This window comes from Typopeltis vanoorti, chromosome 6 (genome assembly GCF_054136105.1).
Source record: "Typopeltis vanoorti isolate ZY-2024b chromosome 6, IOZ_Tvanoo_1.0, whole genome shotgun sequence".
NCBI classification, from domain to species: Eukaryota; Metazoa; Arthropoda; class Arachnida; order Uropygi; family Thelyphonidae; genus Typopeltis; species Typopeltis vanoorti.
The window spans coordinates 85262558-85277387 of NC_143554.1; the positions used below are offsets into that span (position 1 = coordinate 85262558).

Genomic DNA, 14830 nt, shown 5'->3' on the forward strand with positions numbered 1-14830 from the left:
TAAACCTACAGACAAGCAAAACATTTCAGCTATTTAGGCACAATTTTTAGTGAAGATGGTAAATTAAATATGGAAATAAACAACAGAATTAGTAAAGCTGGTATGGTAGGAAGTCAGCTGAATAAATTTATATGGAATAAGAAAGAAATTATTCAAAACACTAAATAAGCTGTATACAAGCCTGTGTTCAAACCAATTTTGACTTATGAATCTGAGAGCTGGGTTAGAAATAAACACTTGATCAAAGACTGGAGACTTCTGATATGAGAGTTCTGAGAAGGATTAGTGGAGTGAACAGATGGCATCAATATCACATTTAAAATGAAGATATTAAGAAAGAACTTACCATTGTTAGCATTCAGGAATGTGTTAGTAGAGCTAATCTTCAAAAAGTCTCTTAAAGGACAGGGGGGGGGGAAGCTCACAGTGTAGAGCTCGCGGGAAAGTGTCATGATTGCAATCACAACACTTTCAGCCCTATTCCATGCATGTGTGTGTGTGTGTTGCAGAATGTTGGCCGCTGTAGGGAGGAACCCCCGTCCTAGTATATATATATATATATATATATATATATATATATATATATATATATATATATATATATATATATATATATATATATATATATATATATATCTTTACAGATATATGGGGGGGTGATGAATCTCAGAGGGAGGTTGCTCAACATGTTGAAATTTCAGTCAAGAAAGGGTTTTTGCAGAACTATAATAAAGCTGTGATTATGACAAAATTAGGAGGCAACTTGGAGCAGTGCCGTGGCATAAGAAACTGCATGGAATGAATGTCATTAGTGCATGGGAAGTGGTCAAGGATTATTTGAGCAAGGCAGTATCAGAGTGCATATCTAGAGTCAGGAGGATAAACCAAATAAGGATTATGTGGATATAAAGCAATATAAAGCAGGAGCTGCAAAAAAAAAAAAGCACTGTAGCATGAACAAAAACAAAAGCATGATCAGTATGCTCATGAGCAATATAAAGTACAAGTATGGTAAGGAAGGCTAAATCACATTTTGAGAGAAAATTATCTCTTGAGTGGTGGTTCAAGTATTGGAAAAGTCAGTTAAAATTAAATTCAGAAATGGGTGGATAGGAATATGATACTCTCTATAGGGAGCAGCAAAGCTCTGTAAAAGGTAGGTCCTACCTCAATAATTTATTTACATTTTATAATAAGGTGACAACAGAATTAGATAAAAGAAATGGCTACACCATGATACTGCTAGACCTTGCCAAAGCATTTGACAAAATACTGCATAAAAAACTATTACATAAATTGGAGAAAATGGGAATAGTTATGAGGCTGATGGAATGGATGGGGGGAGGAGGATGATAAACAGATATCAGAGGGTGGTGTATGGCAGAGTGGAATCAATGTGAATGGGAGAGTGACTAGTGCAGTGGCCCAAGGCTCTGTATTAGGACCACTGCTCTTTAATTTTTACATGAATGATATAGCATAAGATTTGAGAGTGAATATTTAATTGTTCGCAGATGATGCAAACTGAAGATGGAGAATAGTTGATAAAGGTGATGCAGATATCTTACAGAATGATTTAACCCCCCAACCGGCCATGACATCTATAGACGTCCAGCTAAATCTGGATACGATTCTGTAACACCTATTGAATAACATGGATAAGAAGTGCAGTTTGGTCTCACTATTTCATCCACCTCACCAGTAGGAAGGTTAAATAAATTGGCAGTGTGGGCAAAGAACAATGGCTATCAATTTAATGTTACAAAATGTAAGGTAATGCACTTGGGGTTGAAAAGATTACATACTTCTTATCATATTGATGAAACTAGTTGACAGAAAATTAATGAGACTAAGGGTCTGGGAGTATGGAGATTTGAGATTCAGAGAACAAGAGCTGGCAAAATAGCTGAGAGAATAACTTAGATGTTGAAGAACACACTGACAAGTAAAGATGTGTGTGTGTGTGTGTGTGTTATGATCCATCGCATCGTTTCCGACTCCTGGCAACTCCATGAACATACACTCTCCATTCCAATCTGTCCCTAACCATGTCTTTCAGAACCTCCAAGTGCACTCCAGTTGCTTCTTTAACTCCATCCACACATCTAATTCTTGGTCTTCCTCTTCTCCTGTTTCCATCAACTTTAGCAAGCATTGTCATCATCTTCTCCAGACTGTCATTTGCTCGCATAATATGTCCGAAGTATGACAATTTTTGCTTGATGATTATAGCTTTAAAGGAGCAATCTGGATTTATTCTGTCTATCACTGATTTATTGGGTTGCTTTGCAGTTCATGGTATTCTTAGTAAGCATCTCCAAACCCATAATTCAAATGCATCTATCTTCCTTCTTTCACTCTTCCTCAAGGTCCAACTTTCACATCCATACAGCACCACAGGGAATACCATTGCTTTCACGATTCTGATTTTTGTTGTGAGGCTAATATCTTTAAAGATCTTGCTTAAATTTGTCATTGATTTTTTTCCGAGTAATAATCTTCTTCTAACTTCTTTGGTACAATAACCATCTTTATCAATTCGGGAACCTAGGATCACAAAATTGTTAACTGCTTCCATTTTCTCCCTATCTACTTCAAAATCATTAAGTTCACATGTTGTCATAACTTTTGTTTTTTTGAGGTTAAGTTTAAGACCATATTTAGCACTTTCTTCTTTAACTTTCATAATAAGTTCCTTCAAATCTTCTTTGCATTCTGTTAGCAAGGTGGAATCATCTGCATACCTCAAATTATTAATATTTGCAAGTAAAGATAGGGAAGTTATTATCCCTCTTTATAAGGCTATGACACAGTCACATGTTGACTACTGTGCATAGATTTGGTGACCCACGTTTCTTGGGGGGGGGGGGATCGGGAGGTTGTGGAGAGGATTCAGAGATGAGTGACCAAGCTGGTGACAGGTCTGCAGAATGTTCCTTATGAGGATATTTTGAAGGTGTGTGGGTTGCAGAGTTTAGCTGATAGGCAGAGGAGAGAGAGAGAGAGAGAGAGAGAGGATATAATAAAAACATAAGTTACTAAAGGGATTTTATAAGATTGACACAAAAGAAATTTTTCAATACGTGGAGAGTAGGGGGAAAATAAGGGATCACACTTGGAAGTTGTGTAAGAGTGTAGTTAGTAGAGGGTGTGTAGACTAGGTTCTTTACTTGGAGAGTGGTGAATGAGTGGAATGGATTGACTGAGGCAGCTGTGAGCACCTCAACAGTAAATAAGTTGAAAGAGATGTATGATAGGTACTGTGTTAATGGATGTTGTAGGTCTCCCTCTCTCATCATGGGAGACTCACAAAGTCAACAAATGCAATACTAATAATTATTATTAGTAGTAATGCATTTGTTGCATCTTTTTGGGTATCACATCTCATGTGAGCTTTCATGTGCTTATACCATTATCATCATACATAGACTTAAGTCTTCTGATGGAAGACCAATAATAATAATAATAATTATTATTATTATCATTTGTTGTGTCCTTTTAAGCATAATATCATGCAAGCTTTCAGCAGTAGCCTTCATGATCAAAAATGCTATGGATTCATAATGTCATTAGATCACATTTAAATTCTTCTTGGTCAAATTAATTTAACCATATATTGAGTATATTAAATTAAAATAGACAAAAAACAACACACAAAATTTTAATAGAAGTACCTGCAGAGCTCTTGCTTCTGCAGCTTTATGAATTTCTACTCTAGCTCTACTCATGGAACCAAAATCCATCCACACAGGAGTATCGTCACTTTTAAGTAAAATATTAGCAGGCTTCACATCCCTTAAAATGTGAAAGAAAAAAAAACTTGATTAATTAATGTTAATCTGTTTGTTAAGCAAGTTTATAATTTATGTCTAACATTTTAGCATGCATGCAGTCTGATGCTCACTCACAGAATGATATAAGACTGTGAATATCAATCAAATCATTTATTTACTTAGATAAAATTTCTAAAAATGTAAGCAATTTCATGGCATTTTTTGTTGACTGAGCAACATCCACTCTGACAGTTTCCACAAATGCAAAATGCCTAGTCTAGAATACAAGTAAATTATTTATACAAATATGCTAATAGTTTAGGATGGTGTCTGATAGGGGAATAAAGCAGGACCTTAAAAAAGTCATGAACTCTGTTAGCTAAGACTCCATGGTGAAAATAAATTCATAATTTCAAAATGTAAATTCCAGTTAATTCAAACTTCAAGAATTGTAAACTGTCAGCTTCAAATTAAACAAACAGCTTAATATTACAATATAAAATAATATCACAATATATTTATTATGTCAAGCAATAATTCATAATAATAATACTGTTTATTCCTTTTACTTGATCAAAGTAATATTAAGATTGTATTTTAATGCAGATTAAAACAAGAGCACCCACGTTTGCTATAAACCTACTCTATCCTCAAATGCCTTTTATTCCGCAAAGGTGAAGCTCCTTTAACCTTAAAATGTTTTGAAGACAGGAGGAGCAGCCAGTCTTCACCCCTCAAGCCTTCAATAATAGTAAACCCAAGCTATCAATCAAGAAAGGCATAAGACTGTGAATATTAATCAAATCATTTATTTACTTAGATAAAATTTCTAAAAATGTAAGCAATTTCATGGCTTTTTTTTGTTGACTGAGTAACATCCACTCTGACAGTTTCCACAAATGCAAAATGCCTAGTCTAGAATACAAGTAAATTATTTATATAAATACGCTAATAGTTTAGAATGGTGTCTGATAGGGGAATAAAGCAGGACCTTAAAAAAGTCACGAACTCTGTCAGCTAAGACTCCATAGTGAAAATAAATTCATAATTTCAAAATGTAAATTCCAATTAATTCATCTAACAGTTTACAATTCAAGAATTGTAAAGTGTCAGCTTCAAATTAAACAAACAGTTCTATAATATTACAATATATTTATTATGTCAAGCAATAATTCATAATAATAATACTGTTTATTCCTTTTACTTGATCAAAGTAATATTAAGATTGTATTTAATGCAAATTAAAACAAGAGCACCAATGTTTGCTATATAACCTACTCTATCCTCAAATGCCTTTTATTCCCCAAAGGTGAAGCTCCTTTAACCTTAAAATGTTTTGAAGACAGGAGGAGGAGCAGCCAGTCTTCATCCCTCAAGCCTTCGATACTAGTAAACCGAAGCTATCAATCAAGAAAGGCTTTTCAGGAGAGTTCAGCAGAAAACTATTATCATCTCATGGTAATTTGCTGATAGGATCACTTCTAGTTCTCACAAACTTACACTTTGAAATTTTCTATCCATCTAAAAAAAAACAAAGTGAGGGAAATGCAACTTCTTCTATACCATATTATGTGACTCTCAAAGATTTTATTTTTCTTTTTAAAGAAAATTTATTAATGGAGAGGCCACTTCCAATAGTTTAAAGCATATTAGAGAATTTCACAAATTAGAAATAAAAAAGGGCTTGAATGAATTAAGGCCTTTTCTGCAAGGAATGATCTGAGAAAATATTTTAAAAAGTGATGACAATTGAAGCAGACAAAAGTATTTTAATTTCTTACAGATTACTAGTGATTTGGCCCAAACTTTAAACAATACTATTCGGCTTCAAATAAACCAATCATCATCATCATCATCAAATTCTTGACACATACCCACCGGGGGAGGGGGGGTTTACAGGACATAATAGTACTAAATGAAAAACTTACATCATTACTAACTTCCTATCTACAATTTTCCTCCAAATCAATCTGTTACCTGTCAAGATTCCAACATTATCAGATCTTATATTTCTGTCTTCTAAGGCACTTTTTACTGTATCGATCCACCTATATTTTGATCTTCCTCTAGATCTTTTTCAGGCCAACATGGCAGAGAACACTTGTTTTACTAATCTTTCCTCTCATGCCAACTTAGATTAACTCTGCTAACACATTCCTGGATGCTAACAATGTCAAGTTCTTTCCTAATATCCTCATTTTTAATATGATATTGCCATTAATGCAATCTGTTCATGCCCCTAATCTTTCTCAGGAATCTCGTATCTGCAGTCTCTAGTCTTTGGTCAAGTGTTTTATTTCTAACATAGCTCTCAGATCCATGAGTTAAAATTGGTTTGAACACTGTCTTGTATACAGTTAATTTAGAGTTCCAACTAATTTTTCTCTTATTCCATATGCATTTATTCAATTGACTTCGTACCATACCAGCATTGTTGATTCTGTTGTCTATTTCCATATTTAATTTACCATCTTCATTAAAAATCATACCTAAGTAGCTGAAATGTTTAACTTGTTTTATAGGTTCTCTATTCACGATGCAGTTGATAGTTTCAATGTCTTTGTCTAGTTATTGCTGACCTTCATATCATATCTATTACAACAGTTATTCGATTTAGTCAGGGAATCTTGCAAACTTGTAGTGGATTTATTTTGATGTATAACATCATCCACATAAAGCAAGGAGATGAAATTAACTTCTCCAATTTTGATATCAGTTTAATACCACTTTCCTTTATAACGTGATCCATATAGATAATAAATAACAGAGTGAATAATGTACATCCTTGTCTGACACCAAATTTAACATTAAACCATATTCCTGTACTTTTCTTACTGTTCAATTCTTACTGCTGACTTGCAACTCAAATAAATACTAAGTATTGCTTACTGTTTATTTAACCATTGTAAGACTTTTGTACCTCCATACTTGAACATTTCTGGTCGAATATCATCTACTCCAGCTGCCTTTCCAAATTTGAGGTTTTTGATAGCTTTTTCTACTTCAAGTATGATATGTATTCCTGATTGTATGCCAAGTCAATGTTCTTTTTTACTACTGTGCTGTCACTGATTGTTTCGATTAGCAATTTTTCGAAGTAATTACTCCATACATCAAGGATATTTTTTTCTCCAGTTTTCATGTCACCTTCATCATCTTTAATTTCTTTTACAGCACTCTTTCCTCCATTTCTGAGCTTTTTTCAACCAGAATGCCACCTTCTTGATATTTTTTTTTCTATGTTCTTAACAAAGTCTTCCCATGACTTCTGTTTAGCTGGTTTTACACAAGTGCTTAGCTTTTTTAAATTTGTCTTTGTATTCTCTAAGAGTACAAGTTGAGTTATTTGTCATGAACTTTTGATATGCTTTCTTTTTTTCCTTCACTGCCTCTTTAACTTCCTGTGTCCACCATGGAGTTCTGATTTTTCTATCCTTGCAGACAACCTCACCACATGCCTCTCTGGCTGAATCAATCAGTGTTTACTTCAGAACTTGCCACTGACTCTCCAAGGTTTGGTTGCTGTTCCCAAACTCTTTCATTTTTTCTTGAATAATGTTTATGTATTTTAGTCTACAGTTCATATCTGAGAGCTGCTCGACTTTTATTTGCTTTAAAACTTTCTTACGTGTTCTTCTTTTCAATACGAAATTCAATTTTATCCTGTTCAAAACTAAATGGTGATCACTTCCAATTTCAAATCCTCTGTACACTCTAGTGTCTTGCACCAGTGAGAAAACATCACTATCAACAATAACATAACTAAGTCACTTAAGGAAATGACAACATAGATAAGAATATAAATTAAATTACACTTTAATAAATATTTCCGATATTTCGGCAACGTATTTTGCCATCTTCAAAAGGAACTTACAAAAAAAAAGGCACGTGCATGTAGGGACTACAACACAGTAACTGAGAATGAAGTGATGAAGCTATTGTTCTCCTAAAAGTCCTGATGGTGACCCCTAGCGGGCTAAGTAGGTGTTCTTGGCCATTGGGCTGAAGGTCTGCTGATGTAAGCCTCCCAAATTTGGGGCAGTCTTATACAACCAAATTTGTTGAGGTTTGGAGAGTTTCTTAGGGCTGAGGCTGATTCCATGAATAGTCTTTCAAATTTGTATTTGCTACAGTGTATTACTGTGTACTACAGTGTATTACTGTAGCTTTCTTCCACCGTATTCTGTGGTATGTATCCAGAGCATGGTCTGCAAGACCAGAGTGGCTGTATTTGTGAAAACGAATGTAGTCCTTGTGTTCCGAAATTCTGATATTCGCTATCCTGCCTGTTTGGCCAAAATAAGACAGTTTACAGCTGTAAGGGACCTGGTATACACCAGGTAGGTCTAGGGGAAGTGGTTGGTCTTTAGTGGAGCGGATAAGGGATGCCAATTTTCTGTATGGTCTGTAACAGGAGGTCAAGTCATGTTTTTTTAAGATTTTGGTAATTTTTTCCAAGGTGCATCAGATGTAGGGAATGGTGATGGATTTAGAGTCATCCTTATTGTGGAGGGGGGGTTGTGGTTTGTTGGTTTCAATATTTTTTGGATTTTTTTTGGGAGGGGGGGGGTAGCCATTGGCTGAGAAAGTGTTGAGGATGTGATTTAGTTCTGTGTTTGGGGCCTTGTCGTTAGAACAGATTAGTTTAGCCCTGTTGTACAGTGTTTTCACCACTCCGTATTGTTGTGTGTGTGTGTGGGGGGGGGGCTTGGTGGTGAATGTACCTGCCTGAATGGGCGGGTTTTCTATAAACGGAGAAAACCAAACTTCCATCAGACTGCTATTTTGATCCCCAAGAAAAATGAAAAGGTAACTTTTCATTTTTCATTGCATCAGTTGCTTTCTCTAAATCCTCAAAAATTACCTCCACTTCTATCTTAGTAGAACGTTCTGTGGGACCATAGGCACAAATAATCTCATTGTCCAGTTTTCCATTCTGATATTTTCCCACATCACTCTACTTGATATTGCCTGCCATTCAAGAAGATTAGCCTCGTATTTGGTGTTGAAAACTATGGCCACTCCTCCTTTTCCTTGATTGTCATTGTCTGAATATGACATTTTGTATTTATTGCTCAGAAAGATCGCACCAGTTTTTGTGTTTTATGTTTCAGTCACCCCTATTATGTCGATCTGGTACTTAACAAATTCATCAGTTAGCTCCATTTCTTTGGCATTCACTGATTTTGGATTTGTTCCAGTAGCTGACTTTTCGCTGTTCGCCCTGGTTACCTGCTGAAAACAATGGGTGCCTTGTTTAACCGGGCAACGCCCCCAGCCGGCATGAAATTCTGTCATGTTGTACCATTATTTTATATTGTAGTTTAAGCCAATAATAATACAATCTGATCGGCTAAATCCCAAATTGCTAGCCCACTTTGTTCGTTCAGTATCCAGGTAGATACCTAACAAAGTGCACAACCAGAAGGTGAGGATTGAACATTAGGTCAGAAGCTCTGGTCGGTTATCTGCATTCCTTTAAAAGGCTATGTGGAGGTCTCTTCTCAGTTATACAGCTTTGACCTTTAAGCACCCCCAATAAAAGAATAAATATTTCAAATCTAGTGTCAATAGAGGGAACTACAAATACACTTGGGACTATTATTCCTCGAAATAAAATATCAAACAAATCAAGTAAAAACACAGAGAAACCATTATGCATAAAAAAGGTTAATATGTAGCTTGAAGTTCAAAAATATTTTAAAAAGTATCATCATTATCATCATCATCACATATATCTGCAAAAAACAATTCTGATCATGAAGCTAAATGGATTAGCATAAAATCCATTATATGGAAGAAAGAAACTTGAACGGCTCCAAGCTTAATAATTCTAGAAACATTAGGGTAGAATAAACTAACAGTTAAATTCATTGAAAACAACAGAAATGACTCACATAATAATCACCTGCTAAATCGTGATCTATGGTCAATGACAGAAGCTATTAGAAAATCCTGTGAAGGAGTAAAGGTGTGACATACTTATATACAATAAAGGTTTAAGGCAATTCTTTTTGAAACTTACTCATGTAGACAATTGTCTAACTCATTTAGACAATCTTTCTATTAAGATTCTGATAATGGTGGATGGTTTCAGTTTTTTTGCAAACAATATTTAAAATCTGAAACTAATTCTATACAAAACCTTAGTGTTATTCCATAAAGTCTATGACTAGTACTGATTTCATATTGGGTCTAAACCAACTTTTCAAGATGAAGGAAGCATATGCAGTCTCAATACATAAAGATTCTTACCTCAATGTAATATTCAGTTTGACTGAATATGAATAATTACAGAAAGATATAACCTAGAAAACACAAGAGTGGGATGAGGGATATAACCTGTCTTCAACAGAAAGCAAGATAGTTGTGAGCTTGTATAGAGGAGCCTCACAACTGAATATTCGGAAGTGTTTTTTCAATTCTTTTAGATACACTTACACTCCCAACATATGGAATGGGAAACCCTTGCTCACTGGGTTATTAGTGGAAGGCTTGTCTCTATCAATCGTGTATTATGGACTGTAACCATTCAGGCACACTGTAGTCTAAGTAGGTATAATTCTTTTTTGTAGTGACATTTTGAAGAAATATAATGTGGACTGTGCAATAAGGTCTTAATCGTGCCATACTTTTCAGGATGAAGTAGGTGGCATGAAGTATCTAAGTATATAGACATCGATTTTGACAAGAGCGATATCCTTTTCAAAGCAGGAGTCTTTCATCCATATTTCACTTAGTTTTGTGTTGTCTTTGTGTGTGTTACAAGTCTCATATTGTACTCCCTGACAATATCTCAATGATTGAGATGAAATATTGGAAGATTATATACTAATTTAATCCTTTCTCAGTTCCTGTTTTTACTCCATGAGCCTCTAATATAAGTTTAGCCTGCGGCCTATCTTGGCATTCAATACACCATTATCACTGAATTTAATAATTTTAATCTTAGTATTATGTAATGTAAGTCATCTTCTTTTCAGTGGAAGCAACAGCACCTTTAGTTTGAATTTTATCTGCCATTATCTCAACAACAATTAAATTAAATAAAATAAAATAATAATTATAAACAGTTTATAATTTGCAATGTCAGGATGTAAATACATAGTTCACAAAACTGCACACTGGTTGATTCATGGGTGCATCATGTCTCTAAAACTGTTGTATGAGCAAATGCAGCATCATATAAATGAGCACTGGTCATAATTGAAAAGTGTAGTGTGAGTGGATCATCATAAAGCAAACATAATAAGGCAGGATACTACTGCATTTAAAGAAGAACAAGAGGCTTATTTGCAGAGAATACTGACAAGTGATCAACATTCCCTCCAATGGCAGATCAGAGTGGACAGATATTAAACTTACCTGCTGAAGAAAGAAAGATCCTTGTTTAAGCTATGATGCAGACAAGGAATTTTAAACATAAACTACTGACATCTCATCATCATCAAATTCCTGCCATGTATACCCTCAAGGGGTGTACAGGATATGATAGTACTACGTGAAACAATTACATCATTACTAACTTCTTTCTACAATTTTATTCCAAATGAGTCTGTTACTTGTCAAGACTCCAACATTATCAGATCTTATATTTCTATCGTCTAAGGCACTTTGTACCGTATCAATCCACCTATATCTTGGTCTTCCTCTGGGTCGTTTTCCTGCCAACCTGGCAGAGAACACTTGTTTTGCTAATCTTTCTTCACCCATTCAGTTTAAGTGACCTAATCCACCTGAGATTAGCTCTGCTAACGCATTCCTGGATGCTGACAATGTCAAGTTCTTTCCTAATATCCTCGTTTTTAATATGATATTGCCATTGATGCCATCTGTTCACGCCTATAATCTTTCTCAGAACTCTCATATCTGCGGTCTCTAGTCTTTGGTCAAGTGTTTTACTTCTGACCCAGCTCTCAGATCTATAAGTGTTAAAACTGGTTTGAACACTGTCTTGTATATAGCTAATTTAGTGTTCTGACTAATTTCTCTCTTATTCTATATGAATTTATTCAATTGACTTCCCACCATACCAGCTTTGCTGATTCTGTTGTCTATTTCTATATTTAATTTACTATCTTCAGTAAAAATCGTGCCTAAATAGCTTAAATGTTTTACTTGTTCCACAGGTTCTCTATTCACAACACAGCTGACATTTTCAATGATTCTGCCTATTTTCATTGTCTTTGTCTTTTTATTGCTGACCTTCATACCATATCTATTACAACAGTTATTCAATTTAGTGAGAGAATCTTGCAGACTTGTAATGAATTTATTTAGAAGTATAACATCATCTGCATAAAGCAAAGAGCTGACATTAACATCTCCAATTTTGATATCATGTTTAATACCACTTTCCTTCATAATGTGATCTATATAGATAATGAATAACAGAGGGTACAATGTACATCCTTGTCTCACACCAGATTTAACATTAAACCATCTTCCTGTACTTCCTTCAATTCTAACTGCTGACTTACAACTCAAATAAAGACTAAGTATTGCTTGATATAATGCCCCATTGACACCATATAACTGTAGCGTATTGAATAGCTTCTCTCTTGGCACCTTGTCATATGCCTTTTCCAAATCGACAAAACTTAAATACAGATCATTGTTACATTCCCATGCTTTCTCGACTATTTATCATAAAGTGAAGATCTGACCCAAAAAGCCTCTATTTGGCAGGAATCCAGCTTGTTCGTCACCAAGCTTTTCTTCCACAATTCTTCTCAACTGTTTCTCAAGTATACTTGCATAGATCTTGCCAGGAACACTTAGTAGAGAAATACCTCTGTAATTCTCACATTCAGTATTATTTCCCTTTTTATATATGGGTACTATGAGAGCTCTACTCCAATCATCGGGAATTCGTCCCTCTGTCCAGGCTTTCTGAACTATGCAGTGCAGCCACTGTAAGACTTTTATACCACCATACTTCAGCATTTCTGGTCGAATAACATCTACTCCTGCTGCCTATCCACATTTTAAGCCTTTGATGGCTTTTTCTACTTCAAGTATGGATATGTATTCCTGACTGCATGCCTGGTCAGTGTTTTTTACCACTTTGCTGTCATCACTGCTTGTTTCATTTAGCAGTTTTTCAAAGTAATTACTCCATACTTCAAGGATATCCTTTTCTTCCATTTTCATGTCACCTTTATCATCTCTAACTCCTTTTACAGCACTCTTTCCTCCATTCCTAAGCTTCTTCAACAACCTCCAGAATATTTTCCCACCTTCTTGATATTTATTTTCTATATTCTTTCCAAAGTCCTCCCATGACTTTTGTTTAGCTAGTTTTACACAGTGTTTAGCATTCTTGCATTTGTCTCTATATTCTCTAAGAGCACAAGCTGACTTATTTGACAGGAACTTTTGATATGCTTTTTTCTTTTCCTTCACTGCCTCTTTAACTTCCTGTGTCCACCAGGGAGTTCTGATTTTTTTATCCTTACAGACAACCTCACCGTATGCCTCTCTCGCAGAATCAATCAATGTTTTCTTCAGAGTTTGCCACTGACTCTCCAAAGGTTGATTCCTGTTCTCAAACTCTTTCATTTTTTCTTCAATAATCTTTGTCTATTTTAGTCTACAGTTCACATCTGATAGCTGTTCAACTTTTATTAGCTTTAAAACTTTCTTACATGTTATTCTTTTCAATATGAAATTCAATCTCATCCTGCTCAAGACTAAATAGTGATCACTTCCAATTTCAAATCCTCTGTACACTCTGGTGTCCTGCACTAGGGAGAAAACATCACTATCAACAATAACATAGTCAATGAGACTTTTCTTATTCCTTGCCTCTTCTTTGCATGTGAATTTGTGCACATTTTTATGTTGGAACATGATGTTAGTAATAACCAGTCCATGTCCTGAGCAAAAATTCAACAGATATTTGCCATTATTATTAGCTTTGCTCCTTTCTCCAAATTCTCCCAAAATATTTTTGTATGTGACATCTTGATAATAATAATTATGCTGTGTGATATATGGAAATTCGATGATTAGGAATATAATTCTAGACGAATGATGAGTAACAAGTATGTCTTGCAGAAGTTAAGATGTGTGGCGACTGAGACCATGAAAATACAGGAAGAGGGTGCAAAAGCGATAACCATGACTTGAAAGGAAACATGCAGGTTATGAAAAAAGATATGAAAGTTACTGAATGTAAAAAAGAAGAGTCAGAAAGTTAAGATTGTTTTCGGCACAATATGACAAGAGTGAATTGAAAAAAGTCAATTGCTAAAAGTTGTCATTAACCTGTTGTAGAAAAGACTTAAGAGAACAGCCTTTAGTGTTCTTAGCCTTGGTCACAACTTTGCAGAAGTGCCTCAGCAAGTTCAGAGTTTAGAAATCATGTGACATATAGAGTATGGTGTGTGTGCAACTTACCTCCTAATGTTGATAACAACATCAGACTCACTATTATCTTATTGCAAATGTCAATGCCAAAAAGAAATCACTCCAATAGCCAATTCCATGCACTACATAAACTCTGCAAAGGCAACAACATAATTATTACTAGAGCTGACAAAGATGTCCTCAATTCCAGTGATTATATTTGGAAAATGAATGTTGTGCTCAGAGATTGCATTACTTGTCAAATGCTAGATTATGATCCCGCTAAAAATTACCCTCTTGGTCCCATACTAGATGATATCGACTCCTCTTCTTTAAATTAGCTGAACATTAACATTTGGAATTAAAGATTTTAGCTAAATCTTTAATTCCAAATAATGACAACACTTATATAAAAAATTCCACACATTTCAAATCCTTAATCCAGAATTTAGTTTTAAATAATAATGATATCATGGTGAGCTTTGATGTTATCTCCTTATTCACAAATATTCTCCTTTCTGACATTCTAAATTTACTGAAAAATGCTTTCCCTCCTGATTTAGTGATCTTTTTAATTTTGCTATCCATACTGGTTATTTCTCTTGGAAGGGCACCTTATATAAACAGATAGAAGGTACTTCTATGGGCTCTCCTCCCTCCCAGCCAATTTCTATATGGAGCATTTTGAAAAACATTGCTGGAAGCAA

At 34.9% G+C, this 14830-nt stretch overlaps 1 protein-coding gene across 3 annotated transcripts in view; it reads right to left on the minus strand.

The window, feature by feature from the left end:
* The window catches only part of LOC150105655 (serine/threonine-protein kinase 16), a 171737-nt gene that overhangs the window by 65677 nt on the left and 91230 nt on the right, over positions 1-14830 (minus strand). For all 3 annotated transcript variants that reach the window (XM_090394976.1, XM_090394977.1, XM_090394975.1), the window contains one exon: positions 3675-3795. In XM_090394976.1, coding sequence (XP_090251102.1) covers positions 3675-3795 — 121 coding nt within the window. The remainder of the gene's footprint in view (positions 1-3674; positions 3796-14830) is intronic.